Genomic DNA, 19,180 nt, shown 5'->3' with positions numbered 1-19,180 from the left:
TAGACTTAAATTAGTGAGCACAGTAAGTTATGCATATATACATGTGCATTAATCTACACTGGCATATGCACTGGAAGCTCTTTCCTTAATAGCTTCAGAGTAATAGTGTCACATTCAATTTTTTAGAAGGCCAGATACAAATTAAGCTCTTGACAAAAAGGTTTTCACAGAGGTGACTGATGGTTATTTCTAGACTCTGTCACCAGCTGTAATAAGCTTTTACTAGTTAATTGTGGTCCTACAGACAGAAGCAGACATAATGCTTTCTGCTAAAGATGATATCAATCTCATTCCCTTTGACTTTTCCTCTTATATTTTTCTCATTTATTGTTACCAAGCTATTTATTGGAATCATTTTTTTAATAATCATGATCCCAAAGAACTGCTAAAAATCTAATGAGGTTGGCAACAAGGTCCAATCCAAAGTCTATTAAAATCAGTAGAAAGAAAATTACCTAAATTTTAGGTGTTTATGGATCAAGTCTTTCTAGCAAGACTGATTCTGTATTTTGTTCACATGATTCTCAAAAGTGAAGGGAAGTTACCCACTTAGATCCATCCTTTCAGAAAAAAGGTGATAGTATTATCTCCCTTCAGCAATCTCTGATAGGCTGGAGAACACCCTGCATCAGCCACCTTGGGTGGCAATGATGTGATAGGGTTTAAAAATACATTAGGTGTTAACATCTCAGCAAATAACCAAAGGAAAATACTGCACTTGTGCTTGGTTTTATGGTTTCTGTTGTTCTCTATCATATTTTAGGGTGATAAAATGTGGTGGGAAAAAAGCATAACATGGAAAAATGCAGACTGTAGAAAAAAAGATTGCTTGTAATAAAACCATTAGTTTTAAGCAGTGCAGACATTAACCTTTGTAATGTGGGCCTGCAGCCCCAGCTGCCTGTGAATTCAAGATTAATTTAGCTTGTAGATTCTGGAAAAATGAAAAATTGCTTTAAGCATGTTCCTTTGCCTTGCGTTTGTTCCTGACCCAAAGACACTGTAAAATACTGTATCTTTAAATAGCTTTCAGTCTAAATAGCAGCTTATGTGGTATTTATTTCACATTGTCACGTATGTTCTTAGGATCATCAGTGCTAATCTTTGTTTTGGTAAATTGCAGATTAATGTGCCGTTTCCTTATAATTTTCATTTAGGTCACTGGTACTGATCAGCAAGTATCCGAATCAAGCTTGGGTGAGAGGAACAGAACCCTGGACTTCAGCACACAAGGTGATCACAGCATTGTGTTTGTTTGCTTGAGAAAGATATAGTAGGATTTTTGAGTGGACTTTTACTTCTCTTCTGCTCTTCCCAATGGAGAAAGAAGGATTTGCTTTCAGATTGTTCACAGTAAGAACTTTTTCACAGTCATAAACTGATGTGGCTGGAAATGCAGAGGACAGTTTTGCTCAGCAAAGCTCTTTGAGGCAGATACGGCAACAGACATTTCTTTTTGAAGAGTCATATATATAACCAGCAGTTTGTTTCTCATTGTCAGCAACCACAGGTGCCTTCCTGATAGTCCACATGCCTTCTCTATCTAGTAGTTTCCTGCATGGCTTCCAGAAGCCTGAATAGGAAGTTTGCTGCCTGAAGCATAGATGTTGTGAATGCAAGTTGATGAGTAGCAGCACAGAGCCCGTTTGTTTAAAGTTTAAAAGTTCCCAGAATAGGCCTCCTTACCATGTCTGGTGATACGGAGGGCTTTTTAAACATTACAGCCTCAATGGATCATGCGACGTTGAGCAGTCTGCATGAAATAATTATTCTAGGAAAACTTCCATTAAATACTTTTTCCACATGATATTCATATTGTATTAATGAATAGACTGGCAGGTGTTCTCAGTTAGTACACTTAGGGGCAAAGAGGTGGTGGCAGAGTGATCCAAGAAATAGAAACAGTCCTCTCTTGCCTAGCATCCAGAATGGGACTGGCAGTCTAACAGATTAGCGAGGAGCATCTGTTCCTACACACACAAAGTACCTGTTCCATGAAGAAGGATTTCAGTTTCCAGAGCCACCAGTGGTCACCTTTAACTACTGCTAAATATTAATTTTGCTTTTAAAATCCTGGTGTTTGACAACTGCAATGGAGCGTGGCAACTGAGTTTTTAAGTGCTGCTGTTAACAAGGGCTGTGCCTACAGAGCTAGTTCCTAAAGTTCGCAAGTACATTTGGACTTCACATCCACATACGAAAGTCTAAATTTTAAGTCCAGTGCTAGAGTTTTGACTATTGGGAAGCAGTGGACCAGCTCTCAAGCCAGGGTTTTGACATTACATATTGTGCTTTGTGCACATGAAAGGGAACTAGGCACATTTTATTCATGCATTCTCATCTGCTTCAAGCCCCTCCTCCAGCTGTCTGTAGTACCAGAAAAACCACACTAGTGGAAGAGTAAAATAGTAAGAAGCTGTAAATACAGTTTAAGGCCCTTAAGTCCAGGTAGCAAATGGTACAACCAGCCACACACGAGTTTAATCAAATAAATCAAATCAGAGAGTTTTGAACAGTGAAGATCTGTGCTCTGTAAACAGGCACAAGCTGGATACTCTCATTAGTCCATACAAACTTAATAGATATTTCAAAACTTGAGTTAAGGGAATATGTTGCAAAGAATTATCTAACTAGGTAAAAAATATCTGGGGACTCATCACAAATATAAATGGTCCAATAAACCACTGCAGCTTTGCATCTAACAGATAATAAACAGGGCATATTATGCATTTTTAGCATAATGTAGATATTTAGATATATTTCCATTATTGGTTATTACATCCTTTTTGGCAATGGTATGTTTACTTTGTAAGTGTTACAAATTTATTTCCTGGAAGCTCCAAAAGAAAATAGTTGTTGTGATTCATTTTATGTAGAAAGAAAATGTCCTTCTTAAAATCCACCCTCATGAATATTTGATTTTCATTTTGATAGTTAATTTCCCTGTACTGTAGGAAGCTTTCTGCTTCCTAGACCCCAAAAGATGGGGGCACTTAACAAACGTTCTCAAATTCACTAAAAGATCCTATTTTTCTATTCCTGAACAAAACAGTCAAAATACATTTGTTTCATCAATATGGTTAGCAACAGCTGTTATGCAAAAAAGGGCATCAGAGGCTCCTGAACTGAATAGAATTATGTGATTTGTATTTTGTAAATATTTTGATTTTAGATGTAGGACTTCAAGGAATTCCAGTCTGATATGGGAAGAGTGTTGTCTGTATTATTGGAGCCTGGAGACTGGATTGTCTAGTTTTATTTTCTTTATTTTTGTCATGACTTTGGGAATAATTCAGAGCCAAATACTTATTTTTATACAAGGGGCCATTTTCATCCATAACATATATTTGTAGACATGATAGAGGAAATGATAACAATCTCAATTTTTAATACCAAGGGCTTAAAAAATGATGTGACCTTGCATAGAATGTTTAGCTTCTATGTGAAGTATCTGTGTCACATATTGCGTGTACCAGAGATGTTATATGATGATGAATTCTCATTTATAAAGAACTTAGATATCTGCTTCAGGGAAATTACGACTGATTAGAAGTGTTAGGTGCAAAGCTAATATTGACAGTAGTGATAGGTTTAAAAGTGATGAGAGCCATGTTTTTTCAGCATTTGTGTAAAGTTATACTTTTTCTACCATGGGCAATCTCTCACTGTTTACCAGAGAAATCAGTGAAAGAGTTGTTCCTGTCCAAATGTAGTTACAGATAATACTTTGGTATCAGTGCTCAAGTATGCTTATTAGTTGAAGAAAATACTCAAGGACAGCACAAATTGTCTTTGCTGAAGGACACTAGAAACAAGTAAATGACTTCAGTCGTTTTTGCTTTGGCATTCTGTCATCTGAAAGCTTTTGAGTAATTATTGATGTACTTGCCAATTACGAAATTTAAATCAGTATATGGAAAACAGGGCTGGGTGGGGGGAATGGGAGAGGGGCAAGAAGTCTTTATTTTTCTCTGAACCTCTTGTTTTGCAGTTTCTGTTGAGAGCACCTCTTTGATGGTCTCTGAAGCTGTTGATATCCCAGACTGTAGCTACTCCTCTGAAGATCTTTGTTCGCTGGAAGTTCAAGGATCTCTCCATTCTGCAGATCTTTCTCCCTACTGTACAACCCCCAAAGGGGCTACGGACCAGAGCTCCAGCACTCTGGATTACAGCACCCGCTGCAGGTTCCACCGAACTCACTCAGAGGGTTTTCCTGATGAGGATGACAGTTCCCACAGCCGAACCTCTACAGACAGGTCTCAAGGACAGGAAAAGCACCATGCCCATGGCAGGTCCTTGGACTGTTCCTCAGAGAATTTCAGCCCCTCAGAAAGAGGACTGCAGAGTTCTGCTCAAGAAAGCAATGCCCTGCCACCTTTGAAGCAAAAGAAAATCTGCTGTGTGGACTTTAGCCAGCCTCCTGTCCCTTCCCAGACCTCTCCCTGTTTTGGGCCCGCAAATACTTCATCATACACGAGTGGCCACGAGAGTGCTGTCCAGCAGCATCATATTACAAAATACCGAATTTCAAATATAGTCCGATCAACTAGTGACCCTGTATCATGTTCGTCTTCTACAGAAGGTAGGTGTAGTACCACAAGGCTGATGGAGCATGGAACGAATGAGTGGCATGTGATTTACGCAGTAACTGGTGCTGCTGGAAATTATATGAAACATTCCAATGAGGGTTGACTTATGTGTGAAGGGTTTAGTTCCATGCGCATTTTCTAGATTTGAAAATTTTTAAGAAGAATGGAAATGAGAAAAGCGAAAGAGTGAAATTATTTTTGGCTTTTCTAAATTATACCGGCCTTTCTGCACTGCTCAGAAAACGATCTCTTGAGTAGATGCATCCACCTCTCTATTACTGTTATACTGAGAAGCTGAACTAAGAAGTTGAATGGTAGCTGGTGTCTATTTAGGAAACAATTAACTGAGCTGTCATGCTTGCAGTACAGCAGGTTGTGTTTCCTGAAGGTGACACTGACATTGACAGTATTGGTGTACGTCAGAGGCAGTCAGAGTGTGACTCTGTAGTGGCAAGTTGGAGTGTACGGTGAAAAGTTTTAAAGGACAAAGAAATGAAAGATGAGGCATGTGACAAGATGATAAATTAAAAGGGAAGCTTGTGACTGTTGTGGATAAGTATCTTCTATGACTCTCCTTTTAGACAAGTAGGGGAGAGGAGACGTTAGCTGAACAGTGTATCTTCATAAATATCTGCTTGTTAGTCGAAAAAAAATGTTTGATTTGGTAGATTAAATAATAGCGGGAATGTAGAACTGTCTAAACCGTTTGAAAAGTGCACATTTTACAAAAGGAGGTAAGCTGTTCAGAGAGGTTCAAAGGGATAACCTGGAGAAGCCATTTGAAAGTAAAGATTAAAGGCTTTGTAAGATGTCATAGATCACGCTGTTACAGATGCATTCACTGGGCTTTCTAAGGGATCTAGAGGAAGAATCATGTGACTAGCTCAAAACAAAAGTAGACAAAATGCTGAAAATAACTGGTTTCATTTAGGAAGATGATGGTTCTATTGTGGTTCTACTGTTGGTGCTATTACACTTTTTGCATCATTATTCTGTTTCTGTGAATTTCAGAGACCTCATACATAGCTCAATAATTGAATGTCTTTTACCTTTAGAAATCTAGCCTCAGCATCCTGTCCAGGAAAAGTGAATCTTTAATCTAGAAGTCTGCATTTATTTTATGAAATTTACTCTGCTAGGATATACGTGCTATGAAGCTGCTGTGCAGACAGTAAGTAGGAATTTCTGAATCCTTTCTACTGTGCCAAAGACAAGAAGAACAGCCCTTTCTCTTCTGGATCACGCTCTGCAAGTTTTCAATATTGTGCTCCATATGCTCTTTGAGTAGTGTTTAAGAGAGAGATTACTGTAGGCAGCCATAGCTACTGTTCTAGCTGACTGCTGGGACACCTGGTAGAACAGATGCTCTGCCTTCATTTGTAACATGTCCTAAATACATCCATCATCTTTTCTGGAGAAGTGGCATTCTGGGAATTATTCTGACTAATTTCCAAGTTCTTAGCCCTACATGAGTTGAGGGACAGGGGTTGAACATTACTGAGATGTAACTGGGCTTAGCAAAGATTGTAATAAAGGAGCAGAGATGGTTCTAGAGATACTGAGACACACACAGCAGAGAGGGGAGCAAGAGAGGTAACTCTGAGGGAATGTGTTTGTGCTGACCTAGTTTGCCGTTCTTTTGCTGCCTACAGAAGACTCTTTAAAATGAAATCTTTTAGGGAAGCAATTGAGTCTAGATGTGCATATTTCTTTCATTTATGTTTGGCAAACTACAGTTTGCAAAATTTTTACTCTGTGAAGGTTTTCACAACTTCACATCACTTCTCCTTCCTCTACTTTTTGAGAACTTTGTTTGGAAATCATACATAGGTTAGAAGCAGCAGAATTCTAATAACATGTACCGGCTGTTTGTAGCAGCGTTGAAGCTTATTTTTCCTAAGCTGTGACACACAGCTGAAGTTCTTTATAGTCTTTATAACTTTAAAAAGGTATTTGATCGAGATTTTTCATGACTGGTTATTGGTATTCACTGCAGAATTTTAAAATGTATCCAGAGAGTTGAACAGTAGGCAAAGACAAAGGGAACCAACTGAGCTCCACCAGCTAACCAGCCCAGAAGAAAAATGTCTGGGTTTTTTTCAGTAACATACACTTATTTTTTAAAATCATCCTGGAGGAGAAGAACCAGTCAAATAGACTTACCATATGAAAGAGAGAGCTGTAACTATGTGTTGTTAATACTAATAACTCATGTAAGAGACATACTGCGGATTTTGGAGAACTGCGGGGTGGGGGAGCTTCAGGCACGTTCACAAACGGGAAAATACAGGGGTCAGATTGGTAAGTGGGGTTTGGTTTTGTCTTAGGACTCGGTCTTTCTACTTTAAGAAAAATTATTATCTTCTGATTAACCTCCCTATACAAGTCAGCATGAAGAGATTTAGAAGTGCAACCTTGAAATTTACTGCGTAGTTTTTTAAATGGGTCTTGAATATTACTCTGATTGCACTGCACATGGTTTGGAACATAAATTATTTGACACAGGGATGTTACACATGTGCAACAGCGTAGTGACACAACAGCAATGAGATCTAATAAATTAGTAATCTGGAAATTTTAACACTGGCATAAAACTCTGGGCTTTTAGGTCAATAAAAAATTCATGTGCTTCAAGCACATCTTGACGTGATGGGGTCTTTATGGTATGTATAGTCAATAATTCTCCCATTAATCCTTTAATGCTGAAAGTGAGCTTGCTTATTTGTTTTGAAATATCTGTCATTCCTAGTAGAGAAATTATAGATGAAAATTTAGTTTAATAGGTGCCTTTATAGTCACTGTGTAGTCCCTGGACAGTGTAAGTATGGTGGGGTCACATACAGTCTCTGTAAGAAATAGTTCCCTCTTAAAAAAAATTACACAGAAATGAGTAGTTTGCACCTTTTTCTGTCTTTTCCCTATAAAGTTTATCATAGCAAAGGAGGCCAAAATCGACTTACAGCACTGATGTTTGTTAAAATAAACTTAATCAAATATGATAGACTATGTGGCTATATCAGTTAAGTGCCCGAGTGATTATTATAGTGTCTGTGTTCCAGATAATTCAGGATAATATCTAGTGGTGTAGTTTTGACTGTGCCGCGAGTACATTAAGCAGTATAATAATGGATGGGAAGACAGAACCTCTGAAGTGTCTCCTCTAAATAAGCATGCTCTGATTCATGTGTTGCATAATAAAGCAAACCAAAGACAGAATAGAAGCTGCCTCTCTTAATTTCTTACAGATTTTCTATGTTTGTAGCATCTTACGTTTGTTTTCCTTCATTTAAGTATTCACTCTACCAGAGAGGATTATACCAGCTTTTCATCATAAACTTTCCCTGAAGATATGGAAGAAAACCTCTTCTAATCTACCTAGAAGTTCAAAACAGTTTTCAGTCTTGGAAACAGATGTAAACAGCCTTAGCATAAATGTGAGGATTATTCCATCTTGACTGTCACAAGCTTGAAATCAAAAAGACTGCAGGGGTAATTACTGTATAGTGTGATCTCATCATCATTGATCCTTGTGCTGGCATCCCAGAAACTTTGTCATTAGAAGGCAACTATGTCCGGAGCTGTCTGTAGATGCTCTGTAACCACTTACTATTGATTGGATCACCAGGAACCATAGTGTTCACTACCCATTAATTTAATCAGTGGTGGATAGCATTTGTCCTGCAAAGAATGAGAATTATTTTAAAAGGAGGTAGAAATATTGAATAAAATGCTGGTTTTGTAGAAATAAGAGGGATTCATCTTTCGTGTCTTTCATATTTTCTAAAAGAAACTCTGTCTGCCAAGGAAATAATAGGAAGGTCTGAGGTCTGCCCCTAGCAAGGAGCCTTCCGTAGCTTCAGCGCTGAGGCCCGAAATATTTAGGATTTGATAGCTGTGTAACAGAGAGGAAACGATCAAGCAGCAACTATATCTATTTGGATTTATTTAACAGCTTATAGGACATTTCTATGTATAGTAGCTCTCTTTAGGAATGAACATCTTGAAAGTAGTATTTCTTCTGAGCAGTTTAATTCTGTAAAGGGGATAATAAAAGATTCCAATGTATTTTTCCTTGCTTTGGGCAGAGGATAGCAGGAGTTGATTGTGTTCTTTCTGTCTCTCTGTCTTTGGTTAAAGGTGATAATTGTGCCTGGACTCCTGTATGTAGCCAGCGTCAAGATGCAGGATTATCTCCAGCTACATTAGAAACAGGTGAGGATCATTTTTCTAAAGCAGGATCTTTTGTTTTAAAAATAACTACAAGCTTCTGATACACAAGCTCTGGAAAATTTGGGGCAGAAAAATCACTAATAGTGTACATATATGATGTACGGTGCTGACAGAACTAGCCTTTGAGTGAAAATAAATGCTGCAAATTAAGTCCTCTGTTTTAGTTCAGCATTTTTGCTGTCTCTGTATTTCTTATTAATCTCTCTTGTATTACTCACTGCTTATAATTTCCAAGGCCTAGAAATAAGGGGAACTTTATCGTTAAAGTTGGGGAGGGGCTGGGCCTAAAACATTACAAGTTACACATGTAACACTGAGTAGCTGGCGTTTCCCCTTTATCATTAATGTCAGCTGAAGTCCCTGAAAGTAGAGGTAACAAAAACATCTGTGATATATGAAGTACTTTAATTACCCACCCACTCATCCTAAATGCAGTCCTTCTTGATCATGGGAAAGAGTCTTAACTCTTGACCCCTAGTTAAAATTACCCATTTTGCAGAGTTTTCTTGATTGCATGTTTTTGTTATTCTTCAGACAAAATAGACATTTTATGAGAAAGTAAAAACTTCTGTGACAATATTTGTTTTGCCTTTTTTTTTTTCTTTTCTTTTTTTTAACTATTACTTTAAAGATATTCTTCCCCCCCTTTTTTAGTTCCTGGTTCTGGTTCTCGTATGGCTGCCTCTGCTTGTCAGCATTCTTTGAGCAGTTTCCTACCAGCTGGAAAACAGAGGGATACAAGGAAAATTGATCTACACCTAAAGCCAAAGGCTTTGCACACAGTCTCAAAAGAGCGGCCACACTCTTTAGTGGACCTTAAGGCCTATAAAGACACAAAAATTTTAGTGGCAAAATTTTTGGAACATTCAAACTGTAATCTCCCTCCAGAGGTACGTCACGTAGTAAACAGCATACGATCGGTAATAAAATCTGATGAGAGACACATGGAAGAAGCCATCTTCAGTGCCAATATTATAGACCAGGTAGGCCAATTATGTTCTAAAGATTTGTTCAACCATGATAGACAAATACCTTATTTAAATGTTATTAAAGTATTAAGTACTTCAGACAATTTCTACAAAAGTTCTTTTATAGTAACACAGCTTTAGTAAGAAATAAGTTTATATTTATTGGGCATCAATGCATTTTACACTGAAGCACTCATAAATACATTTAAAATTTTCAGCTGGACCTACTAATATTGTAGGAGATCTATAGGGAACTGATTTACACACTGATAATCATCCTCTCTTATTTACAATGTCTTTCTGCACCTGTGATTGTTCCACACATGAATTTGTGTTTACATATGGAGACAGACGGAACTGACTTGGATCTGTTGGGTTTTTCAGGCAACTGTATTTGTACAGCATAAGCTATTAGCTGAAAAGAATGGGTAGATACACAAGCAGGGCCATGATCTATCGAAACAGAACAGTGCAGTTACCCTTACTCCTGGCCAGAAGAATGATAATGACCCTTGCTATTTTTAAGAAAAAGAATTGAGAAGTTGTGCTTTTGCAAATGAAGGAATAATGCATCTTCTCACCTTGAGTGAGAATAAAACAGACACAAGGCTTGGAAGGAATCCTATAAAACAAGGGAATGAGTAGTGGCAGCAACTTTTATTATCTAATGCATGTTTAATAATATGTCTTTTTTGCAGGAATCACCTCTTGCTAGTATTGTTACCAGAATGATAGCTATAGAAGTGAAAATCCTTTTATGTTGTCAGATTTGAAAAGCAGAATGCTCTTAGCACTGACTAACTGCATTCAGGTTGCCTGTAGGGTTTCCACAGATCTGGACAGACAATTAAGGATAGAGGCTAGGGGACTGTTTGCCCCCCTTCTAAGATACTGCAATTTCTATGGCATTAGTCTGCTGATCCCTAAGTGAGGGAGACTGGCTAAGTATTAAAATAGGACGTAATAACACTTAAACAGCATGTGAGATAGTTTGATGTGGAGCAGGAAACATAAGGCATTTAATAAACCTTGCCATAAGATTGTTTTTGCTACCTATGAAGTAGAACAAAGAAGTAGCACCGTATCGGTTACCATTTAATAAACCTTGCTGTAAGATTGGTTTTGCTACCTGTGAAGTAGAACAAAGAAGTAGCACCATATCGGTTACCTCCGTAGTCACATGGGCAGAAAAGCAATACTATCATGACATGCTCAATAGGGTGTCAGTATGGAATGAAATTCTAACGTTTTTATTGCTTTATAAAATTTATAGGTCATGAAATCCTCAAGGTTAGAAAGTTGAAAACAATTTTCTTTAAATGAAAAAACCATAGTTACTCACAAAGCAAAACAGTATAAAAAAATATGAGTGTTTATGTAGCTCATAAAACCAGAAACCAATGGCGCAATTTTTATCCTGTGTGGATTTCTTAGATCCAGGGAGACATACGGTTTTTTCACAGTAAAGAAATAATTTTAGTAGTTATTTTTCTGAGGCAAAACCCATTATTAATTAGTGAAAGTCCAGGGCATCCCAGCAATCTACTTAAGAAGTCACTTTGGTAAAATAGTTGTATAATTCAGATTTGTGAAGTAGCTTGACAGTTCTATTAACACCAAAATGGTTGTTTACCAGGCTTGCAAGGTTTTAGTTCTCTTCCACCCTCAGCAAAGCCAGTGAAGCATCTCTTTCTCCTAAAAGAGACTGATGAGTTTAATTTGCTCCAAACTTATATTTGTCAATTGTAAGGCAGAGCTGCTGCCTTTTCCACAGGTTTCCTTTTCATTCTTACAGAAAGAAACCAATACTTGTTTGCACTATTGCTGATTCAACACCACAGTACAGATACGAGGCCTGATGCCTTTCAAGCCTGACCGTGCCTTCCAGTAGCCACTACCCAGCCCTGACCAGTTGCAAGAGCAGGAGAAGCGGGAGGGTCTCTGGATGGCTGCATAAACACCATCTCCTCTGGGAGAGTTCCATCATTAGATAAATGAAATAATATTCAGGTACTGAACCTTTTAAATGAAAACATTTCTTACCCTTTTTTCCCCATTTTTTCCTTCTCCATTCCTGCCCTTTTAAACAGGTAATTACAAGTTCCCAGCAGAATGTGAATACCTCTAGAAAGCGATTTCAAGAAGATCTTCATCTTCAGAGCTGTGGTGCTCTGAGCTCTCCAGTTGCCTTCTTACGTAGGTCCCATATCACTCGCAGTTTAGAGCGGGACAGGCCTCACAGTTTAATTGGAGTTTGCCGGGAGACCATCCTTTGATAATATTCGCAGGTATGTGATTCCAGCAAAGAGAATTAAGGAAGAAACCAGGACTGGGAGAAATACAAATAGTGGATGACTTAAAAAGGAAAAAGTGTCTTCCTTTGGAATTCCACTTTTTTCCAACAGCAGGAGGAGAACACCTGTTTTTCTGAATGTAAATTTCAGCCCTGATTTTTGCTAAATTTTAACTGATTTATTAGTAAAGTCTTAACAAATGTTTTCCCAACCAGAAATGCGTTTATTTCACTGTATTTATAGAAATGCTACTGATGCTGCCTAGCATTTCTTGAAAACCATTGCAAAACTGCCAGAGACCGGCTGTACAACTTAAAAGTTGTATTTATTTAATGTACCTCGAAGTGTTTTAACTATGATCAGTGTTTTAATAAAAAGTATTTCTGGACTTTGCTTTTTCAGCAACTGATTTGGATAGAAATGTAAAGGTGATTCATACACACATACAGTGCTGCTTCTAATCCATTTTTCCAGTGTCTTTCATGCCAGGCTAACTGATCTGTCCTATTAAAACTGCTCCCCCCACTCCCTCCCAATATGTTGCCCTTTTAAATTATGGTGACGGGTGCAGTGTGGTTTATTTTTGCTTTGTTCTGAATGCTCATGAGTTTATTATTAATGGAGTAGCGTATGTTATTGAAAGCTGACGTTTAAGTACTCTGTGAGTTGTGACCAAAAGATGCATTAGGGAAGAAGTCTTTGAAGTTTTGCATTTCCCCAAAAAGCATACTTCACAAACTTTTTACAAATGCCAACTGATAGGAAGTTAGATGAATTTTCATCTAGCAGAGCCTTGAACATTTTTTCAAAAAGAATTGTTACTCCAATCAGTAGTTTTGACAATGTATTACTAAAACATGTCCTTGTGGTTCTGCTGTATTTATGACTTATTTAACATTGATCTTAAAAAAAAAAAAATAATCAAAAAGTAAGTATCATTGACACTGATTTGATTACCAGCATAAACACAGGTCTGCCAGCAACGTCTTCCAGTGCATGCTTCATCCTGGCTCTCTCAGAGGAAATTGGAAAGGCCTTAAACAAAAGGTTCTCATAAAGAACCTACCACAGGTTGACGTTTCAGGGTTTTAATTATTTTTGCAGCAGTGCTTGTCAGTAGCGTTAGTTTCCTTTTGAGGTTTAATCATATACTGGTTTCATTTGTGTCACTCTGAGCTGGGCAGACATCCTGTGAAAAGGTCACAAAGGAATGTAGCTGAAGATGGGTAGTTTAAGTTTTACAGAATCATCCATTTTAATGTATTTTAATTATAGCATGCTTCTGTATTGATGTGAAGTTACAGTGACATCCAGTGGCAACAAGGTATGCTAATTGAAAGCATCTACTCTCAAGATAATAATGATACACAAATTCCTAATTCAAGAGATTAATTCCTTTTTAAAAAAAATAATCTGTGACCTTTGCAACTGCACTTAGATGAAGAATTAAATGATCTTCTACTTGGATTTTTTTTTTTATTACGTAAACTTACACAACAAACAAGATAAGCAAGCTTCCTTTATTATTTCAGATTTATTAGTGATAGTAGGTTAATTCTTTCCTAAGGTCAGTTGCATGCAACACACTACTCCTTGAAGTACAGTCATCTAAAGCTCTTTAGTTACTGCATGGTAAGGCTTCTTAAGTCACAGTGTATTTTCTTCAAGGCATTGGCCAAAAAAAAATCTAGACGAGAAGTTACACCAATTAACATTTATCTCATAAGGAATACAACTTTACTACTAGGTTTTTTATCTACACACATTCTAATACTGGTGATGGTGCTAGGTTATTTGTCAAAACAATTTACATTCAGAACACATTGCCTTAGGAATAAGAATGCTTTATAAAAGACAGAAACAGGTAAGCATGGCTTTCCCATTTTGAGCTAATATAAACAAAAAGGTAATATGCAAAAATTAAAGGAAAAAAACCCCAGCCCAACACATACATTACACAACCTGTGCAATAAGTTATCCATGAAATAACTCTGTTAAATGATAAAAATCACAAGCATTAAAAATAAATATGTATCTAAATAAATATTTTGATTTTAATCTTGTGGCAATTATTCTTTATTTAGCATATGAAACACTTGTTACATGTTTATGTTCACACCTTGCCAAACAGGTTACACTTGTCATAACAATACCAAGTACTACAGTGGTTTTCTTTACATCAGAATCTAAAAGTTTTAACTGCACACATTCCTTTCCACTGAAATACCATCTATTCGGCACCAGTTTTAAAATTATGCAAAGCCATCAGTATTGGACCACTTTATGGGACTGGGATTTTTTTTTTAACTGGAAGCAGCCATAACTTTCTCTAATTGCTTCTCTCTGCCATTTCCTGCAGTCTCATTCATCAAATATTCACATTCACCGTGTTATCAAACAAGACAGACATACATACATCACTCCACATAAAGGTTACAAATAAATATGTTTTAAGTTCTATGAGAAAAGAGTTTAGAAGATGTTGCAAAATACTTAAATGTTTTACAAAGATTTTTGTCAGTGATTATTGTCCTTGACCATCCTTCTCATCACTTTTTCGCAAAGAAATAAAAAGGAAGGAGAGAAAAGGCAGAGACACCTGTCTGTTCCTTGGTTCGGAGTCCTCAGGTCAGCTTCAAAGCCTTTCATTCATACAAAATACAAAATTTTCTTCAGCTATGTGGGCTTCAGCTTTGATGGAATCATTTAGTTACTTTGCTGCAAGAGAGAGTCGCATGCTAGATGTATAGGGGTGTCTCTTGCCCAGTTAGAAGCCTGAACATGGCAGCTGGCATAGTCTTCATGTGAATCTGTCAATTGATTTACACAGAAATTAACAGAATTGTTACTAGTTTAGAATCATCCATGAGGCCCAATCTGTCTGTCCCTGGGGTGTAAGTGCATTTATTGTCCTGGTTTCTATAGATGTGAATGTTACCAAGGTTTCTAGTTCAAAGTTCTCTGGTTCTGACAAGCTGGTTTGCTGTCTTTGCTTTTTTTTGTGTGTCGGGTTTTTTTTTAAATGACAACAGGATGCATCATATAGCTTAAAAAGACACCTAAATGCTTTCTATTGCTATACCCTACTCCAATTACAGCCCTTAAAAAGGAAGCAGCACAAACATCTCTGAAAATTCATTCTGGTATTAACTGAACTTAGATTTGTCTTCTATCTTCCTTTCCTGTGGGAGTGTCATTTTGTACATGTTTTCTCCTAACTGCAGTATGGTCCTCTGAACACAAAACTTGGACTTTATTGCCTGATATTTAAATGTGAGTCAAGAGTTTGGTGGAACAGGTTCTCTCATGGCTAGTGTAAGTTCTTTCTAAAAAGGAGTACTGTGATAAGTGTCAGAGGGATTTTACAGACTAACAGGATTAAAGGCATCAAGTAATCAAAGTTGCATCAGAACTGTAGTAACAGCTCTAAGTACCTATCAGACAACATGAGAAGAAGGAACATAAACTTTACTAACTGATAATACAGACTCTCACCAGCCATATGCTGCCTTGACATCTTGGTCTCTTCATCCTGAAAAAGTTTCATACTGTCCTCATATTTTTAGTGAGATGTTATGCAGCAAAGAGGTACCATAAAGGCATCGAGGTTCTACTGAAATCTACAGCTTTGTTCCTGCCAACGTGCATGTACTCTGTATTATTTTTCAAATATCATTTTCCACAGGAAAACAAGCTATCTTTGATTTTTGGCAAAGGAACTAGTGGAAGATCTGGCCAGGGTTGTGTATGATACTACCACTAAATTCAGTAGGGATTTTGATAAACTGGAGGATCTTGTTCATTCATTGCTGATTTCTCTAGAAGTACTGGAGAGAGATGTCTTAACTTATTCCCAAGGTAAGTTGGAAATGAAATTATTAAAATACATATCAATTTGAATCTCTCAGCTCTTTGAATATTAATTTATTTCTACGGCAGATGCTGTAGAGTGATAAGCCAAGAGTCATGCTTGAGCGATTTCTTCCCTTAATTGATTAGTTTAATTCAAACAGTAGCTTGAAGGTTCAGAATCATGCCAGGAACTCTTGAAAATGAGTGGAAAAATGCAGTGAATGTGCATCTAATTGTTCAAAAAATGATCTGTTAATTGTTTGTTATTAGTGCTCAACTCCAGTTTACTCAGGTGTCATTTTAATACTGTGTTAAGACACTGTTTTCTTACCTCTCCCACTGAATTCGACAATGCTTGTACTATCTTCTCATGAGCAGTAGCAACAACACTTTGTCCATTGATCTCAATAATACGATGTCCTACTCTTACCCCTCCCCTCTCAGCTATTCCACCTCGCATCAAGCTGCAAATCTGCCAAGAGAAGCAAAGTTTATTAAAGTTAAGAAATGTCATAATGTAGCAGTTACTAGGATTTAACACATAATAATGAGTGGTGACACTGTAAGGATTCCAGGAGATACTTGTGGAAAGTATTAAGCAATACTGTGAGGTTTCAAATGTTGGTTTGTTGGGGGCTTCTTCTTTGTTGTTTTTTTTCCAAAATTTCTGCAAATTACAATTTTTATTTTCATTCTCATGGGCTGGGAATATATAAAAACTTAACACAGTGATACAGGTAGCAGCCATGCAAAAGTGGAGTTAGCGGGGAGAGAGAAGTTTTATGTACTGTCAGGATAGGAGAAGAAAGTGATTTTTAAATATTTCTGATTGTGCCACCTGGACTCTTTCTGCAAAGTACCACATTATTCTTTCTGAACAATGGGAAATACAAAAAGTACTAACGTAAAAATTAATCTACAACAGCAGTTTTTTCACATACTTGGAAAAAAACTGACATAAAGCTTAATCCTTAACCCCGCACAAACACTAAGTTTAGTCTGAAGGACAGGATGATGCCATACAGACATTCTATATTGAAAGCTGGCAATCGGTCAAAAGGGTCACAAAGATACAAGGAAAGATCTATCTCAAAGATAGAAGGAAGAATTTTTTTATGATAAGGGTGGTGAGGCACTGGAACAGGTTGCCCAGAGAGGTTGTGGATGCCCCATCCCTGGCAGTGTTCAAGGCCAGGCTGGATGGGGCTTTGAGCAACCTGGTCTAGTGGAAGGTGTCCCTGCCCACGGCAGGGGGGTTGGAACTAGATGATCTTTTAAGGTCCCTTCCACCTAAACCATTCTATGAGTCTACAAAACGTGCAAATTCTGTTTCTTTTTACAGGCTGTTCTCAGCATAGTGAAGTATGACAACTTGTTTCCTGTGCCTGTGCAGGTTGGAAAAGGGTGCTCTGCTCTCCAGAGCCACTGCTTTTCTCCATGTTTTACAGTGCTGCTGGCCACAGGGACCTTAGGATGAAGAAGGCAAGTCAGGGCGCTGTTGCAACTGGCAGCTGCAGGTGCCAGTAAAGACCTAGGCACAAGTTTTGATTTTTATGCCCCCTACAATAGGAGAATAATTCTACAAGAAGGGTTCCATTCAGCACGCATAGTCCCAACAGGCACTGCTACTTAAAATTATTCTGAGGTTGCAACATGTGTGATGTACAGGCAGAAAGAAAAATCTCAATCCACTATTCAGAATTTAAAAGAATGTTTCCTCCTCAGCAACAGTATCTGTGCTAGGACAGGGCCCTCCCTGACAGACTAGACAGCTGTATATTAGATAGAAATTATTGGTAAATTATGCTGCACATAAGACAGATAATGTATGGCTTGAATCTCTGGAACTGAGCAGAGTTTAGCAATGCTGAGATTTACCTTTTGTTTACTGAGAAAAACCTGTTCTTGGAGGAAAAGAAATGAGTGCTAGAGCATCCAATAATGGCTGTTTCTGCAGTTACTGTCAATGGTTAGAGTAATATGCCAAGAATTATTATTTGCTGCGATCTGGTTATTTGGTCAGAGCTAAATACGAGTATGTTAAGATGTGGCTTGTGTGCTGCTGAGTTTGTAATCTAATTCAGAAACATAGTATGTGAGGAGATGGCCAAGCTGCAATATGTGGAAGGTGAAACGTTGTCTGTGGTTGACCAGAAACTTTTCTGTTTGGCATTAGCAGTTTCCTTTAAATTCCTTTTCACAAATAAGAATGCTATAAAAAATGAAATCGCTTCTTACTCAAAGTTCAGGTTGTCTGATAGGGGGAGTGAAAATATATAGTTATTCTTTGTTTATAATAGGCCTTTCTCAGCCTTCTGATAAAAACCTTTCTCCTGCAGTGAGACTTATCTTCCACCATGTTATCATTAGTGGCTGAGTTTTACCTACTGTGGTTCATAAAGTATTTCTGATGGACTTTTATAGATAGAGGCACCATCAGGACTCTTCATAGAATTGCGTCTTGAATTTCAGTCACGTACAATATATTGTTTTGCAGGTAGTCTACTTTCTAATCATATAGCTGACAAGATAAGCTGTACTACATAGATCTTCTCTTTTATAGAAAGCTTCTCACTTCAACTCACTGTTAGAATAACAGTTTACTCCTTGCTGTTGGGGATTGTTTGCAGTAATCTGAAAGGACAAAAGCAGAATGTGCCAAAAGAAACCCTGTAAATATATTTTTCACCGTATAAAAGATAATACAGAGACAGTACAGCCAGCTGAAATAAAAGCTTTCAGAGCAAATGGAAATGTGACACCTCACCCCACTGGCATAAAGGAAAAGATAACGGCTTGCATATCTATCCAGAGCACCTTCCATTGTGTGGCTCTCAAAGCAGTTTTAATACCATCAGTGAATTTCTTCTAACAGCCTCAGACATAGGAAGGGGTCTCTTATCTTCATTCAAGAATGTGATCCTCTCCAGGGAAGGGAGTCAAATTCCTTTTTGTGAGCATTAACTACTTTAATGAGGCAGAAAGAGAAACACAGAGCCCAAGTGACTCTGCCTAGCCTCACAGATCCTGTTGAGCTACAGACGAGTGGAGGTGTAAAGAAATATACTGTACTTAAAGCACACGTTTATGTGGCTCCTGTATTTGCAAGTGGCTGACTCAAAGCAACCTTAAGACTTCTGTCTCCAGCCAGTGGAGCTATGGCAGATTAGGCTGGCAAGTTTAAGCTGAGCAGTACTATTAAGTAAATATGATTTTATTCAGCCAGGATTGTTTAGCCTGCTATACT

The 19,180-nt window shown here is 37.7% G+C and overlaps 2 protein-coding genes across 4 annotated transcripts in view; one reads left to right on the top strand and one right to left on the bottom strand.

Moving 5' to 3' along the window:
* FAM189A1 (family with sequence similarity 189, member A1) overlaps positions 1-19,180 on the top strand; it is a 102,487-nt gene that overhangs the window by 80,430 nt on the left and 2,877 nt on the right. Inside the window, exons 7-11 of one of the 2 annotated variants that reach the window (XM_010571742.1) lie at positions 1,158-1,233; positions 3,992-4,582; positions 8,727-8,801; positions 9,474-9,802; positions 11,878-12,075. In XM_010571742.1, the coding sequence (XP_010570044.1) occupies positions 1,158-1,233; positions 3,992-4,582; positions 8,727-8,801; positions 9,474-9,802; positions 11,878-12,063 (1,257 nt within the window). In that variant the 3' untranslated portion in view covers positions 12,064-12,075. Of the gene's footprint in view, positions 1-1,157; positions 1,234-3,991; positions 4,583-8,726; positions 8,802-9,473; positions 9,803-11,877; positions 12,514-19,180 lie in introns of those variants that run through there. The other variant, XM_010571743.1, reaches the window with a different exon arrangement.
* Positions 12,913-19,180, bottom strand: part of APBA2 (amyloid beta (A4) precursor protein-binding, family A, member 2) — a 48,930-nt gene continuing 42,662 nt past the window's right edge. For both annotated transcript variants that reach the window (XM_010571744.1, XM_010571746.1), the window contains 2 exons: positions 16,265-16,405; positions 12,913-14,891 (listed from right to left, as the gene is read on the bottom strand). In XM_010571744.1, the coding sequence (XP_010570046.1) occupies positions 14,820-14,891; positions 16,265-16,405 (213 nt within the window). In that variant the 3' untranslated portion in view covers positions 12,913-14,819. The remainder of the gene's footprint in view (positions 14,892-16,264; positions 16,406-19,180) is intronic.

Source organism: Haliaeetus leucocephalus, unplaced genomic scaffold, assembly GCF_000737465.1.
Source record: "Haliaeetus leucocephalus isolate CR32 unplaced genomic scaffold, Haliaeetus_leucocephalus-4.0 Scaffold339, whole genome shotgun sequence".
Lineage (NCBI taxonomy): Eukaryota > Metazoa > Chordata > Aves > Accipitriformes > Accipitridae > Haliaeetus > Haliaeetus leucocephalus.
The sequence above is the reverse complement of the archived record's forward strand: the minus strand, read 5'-3'. Positions and strand labels throughout refer to the sequence as shown.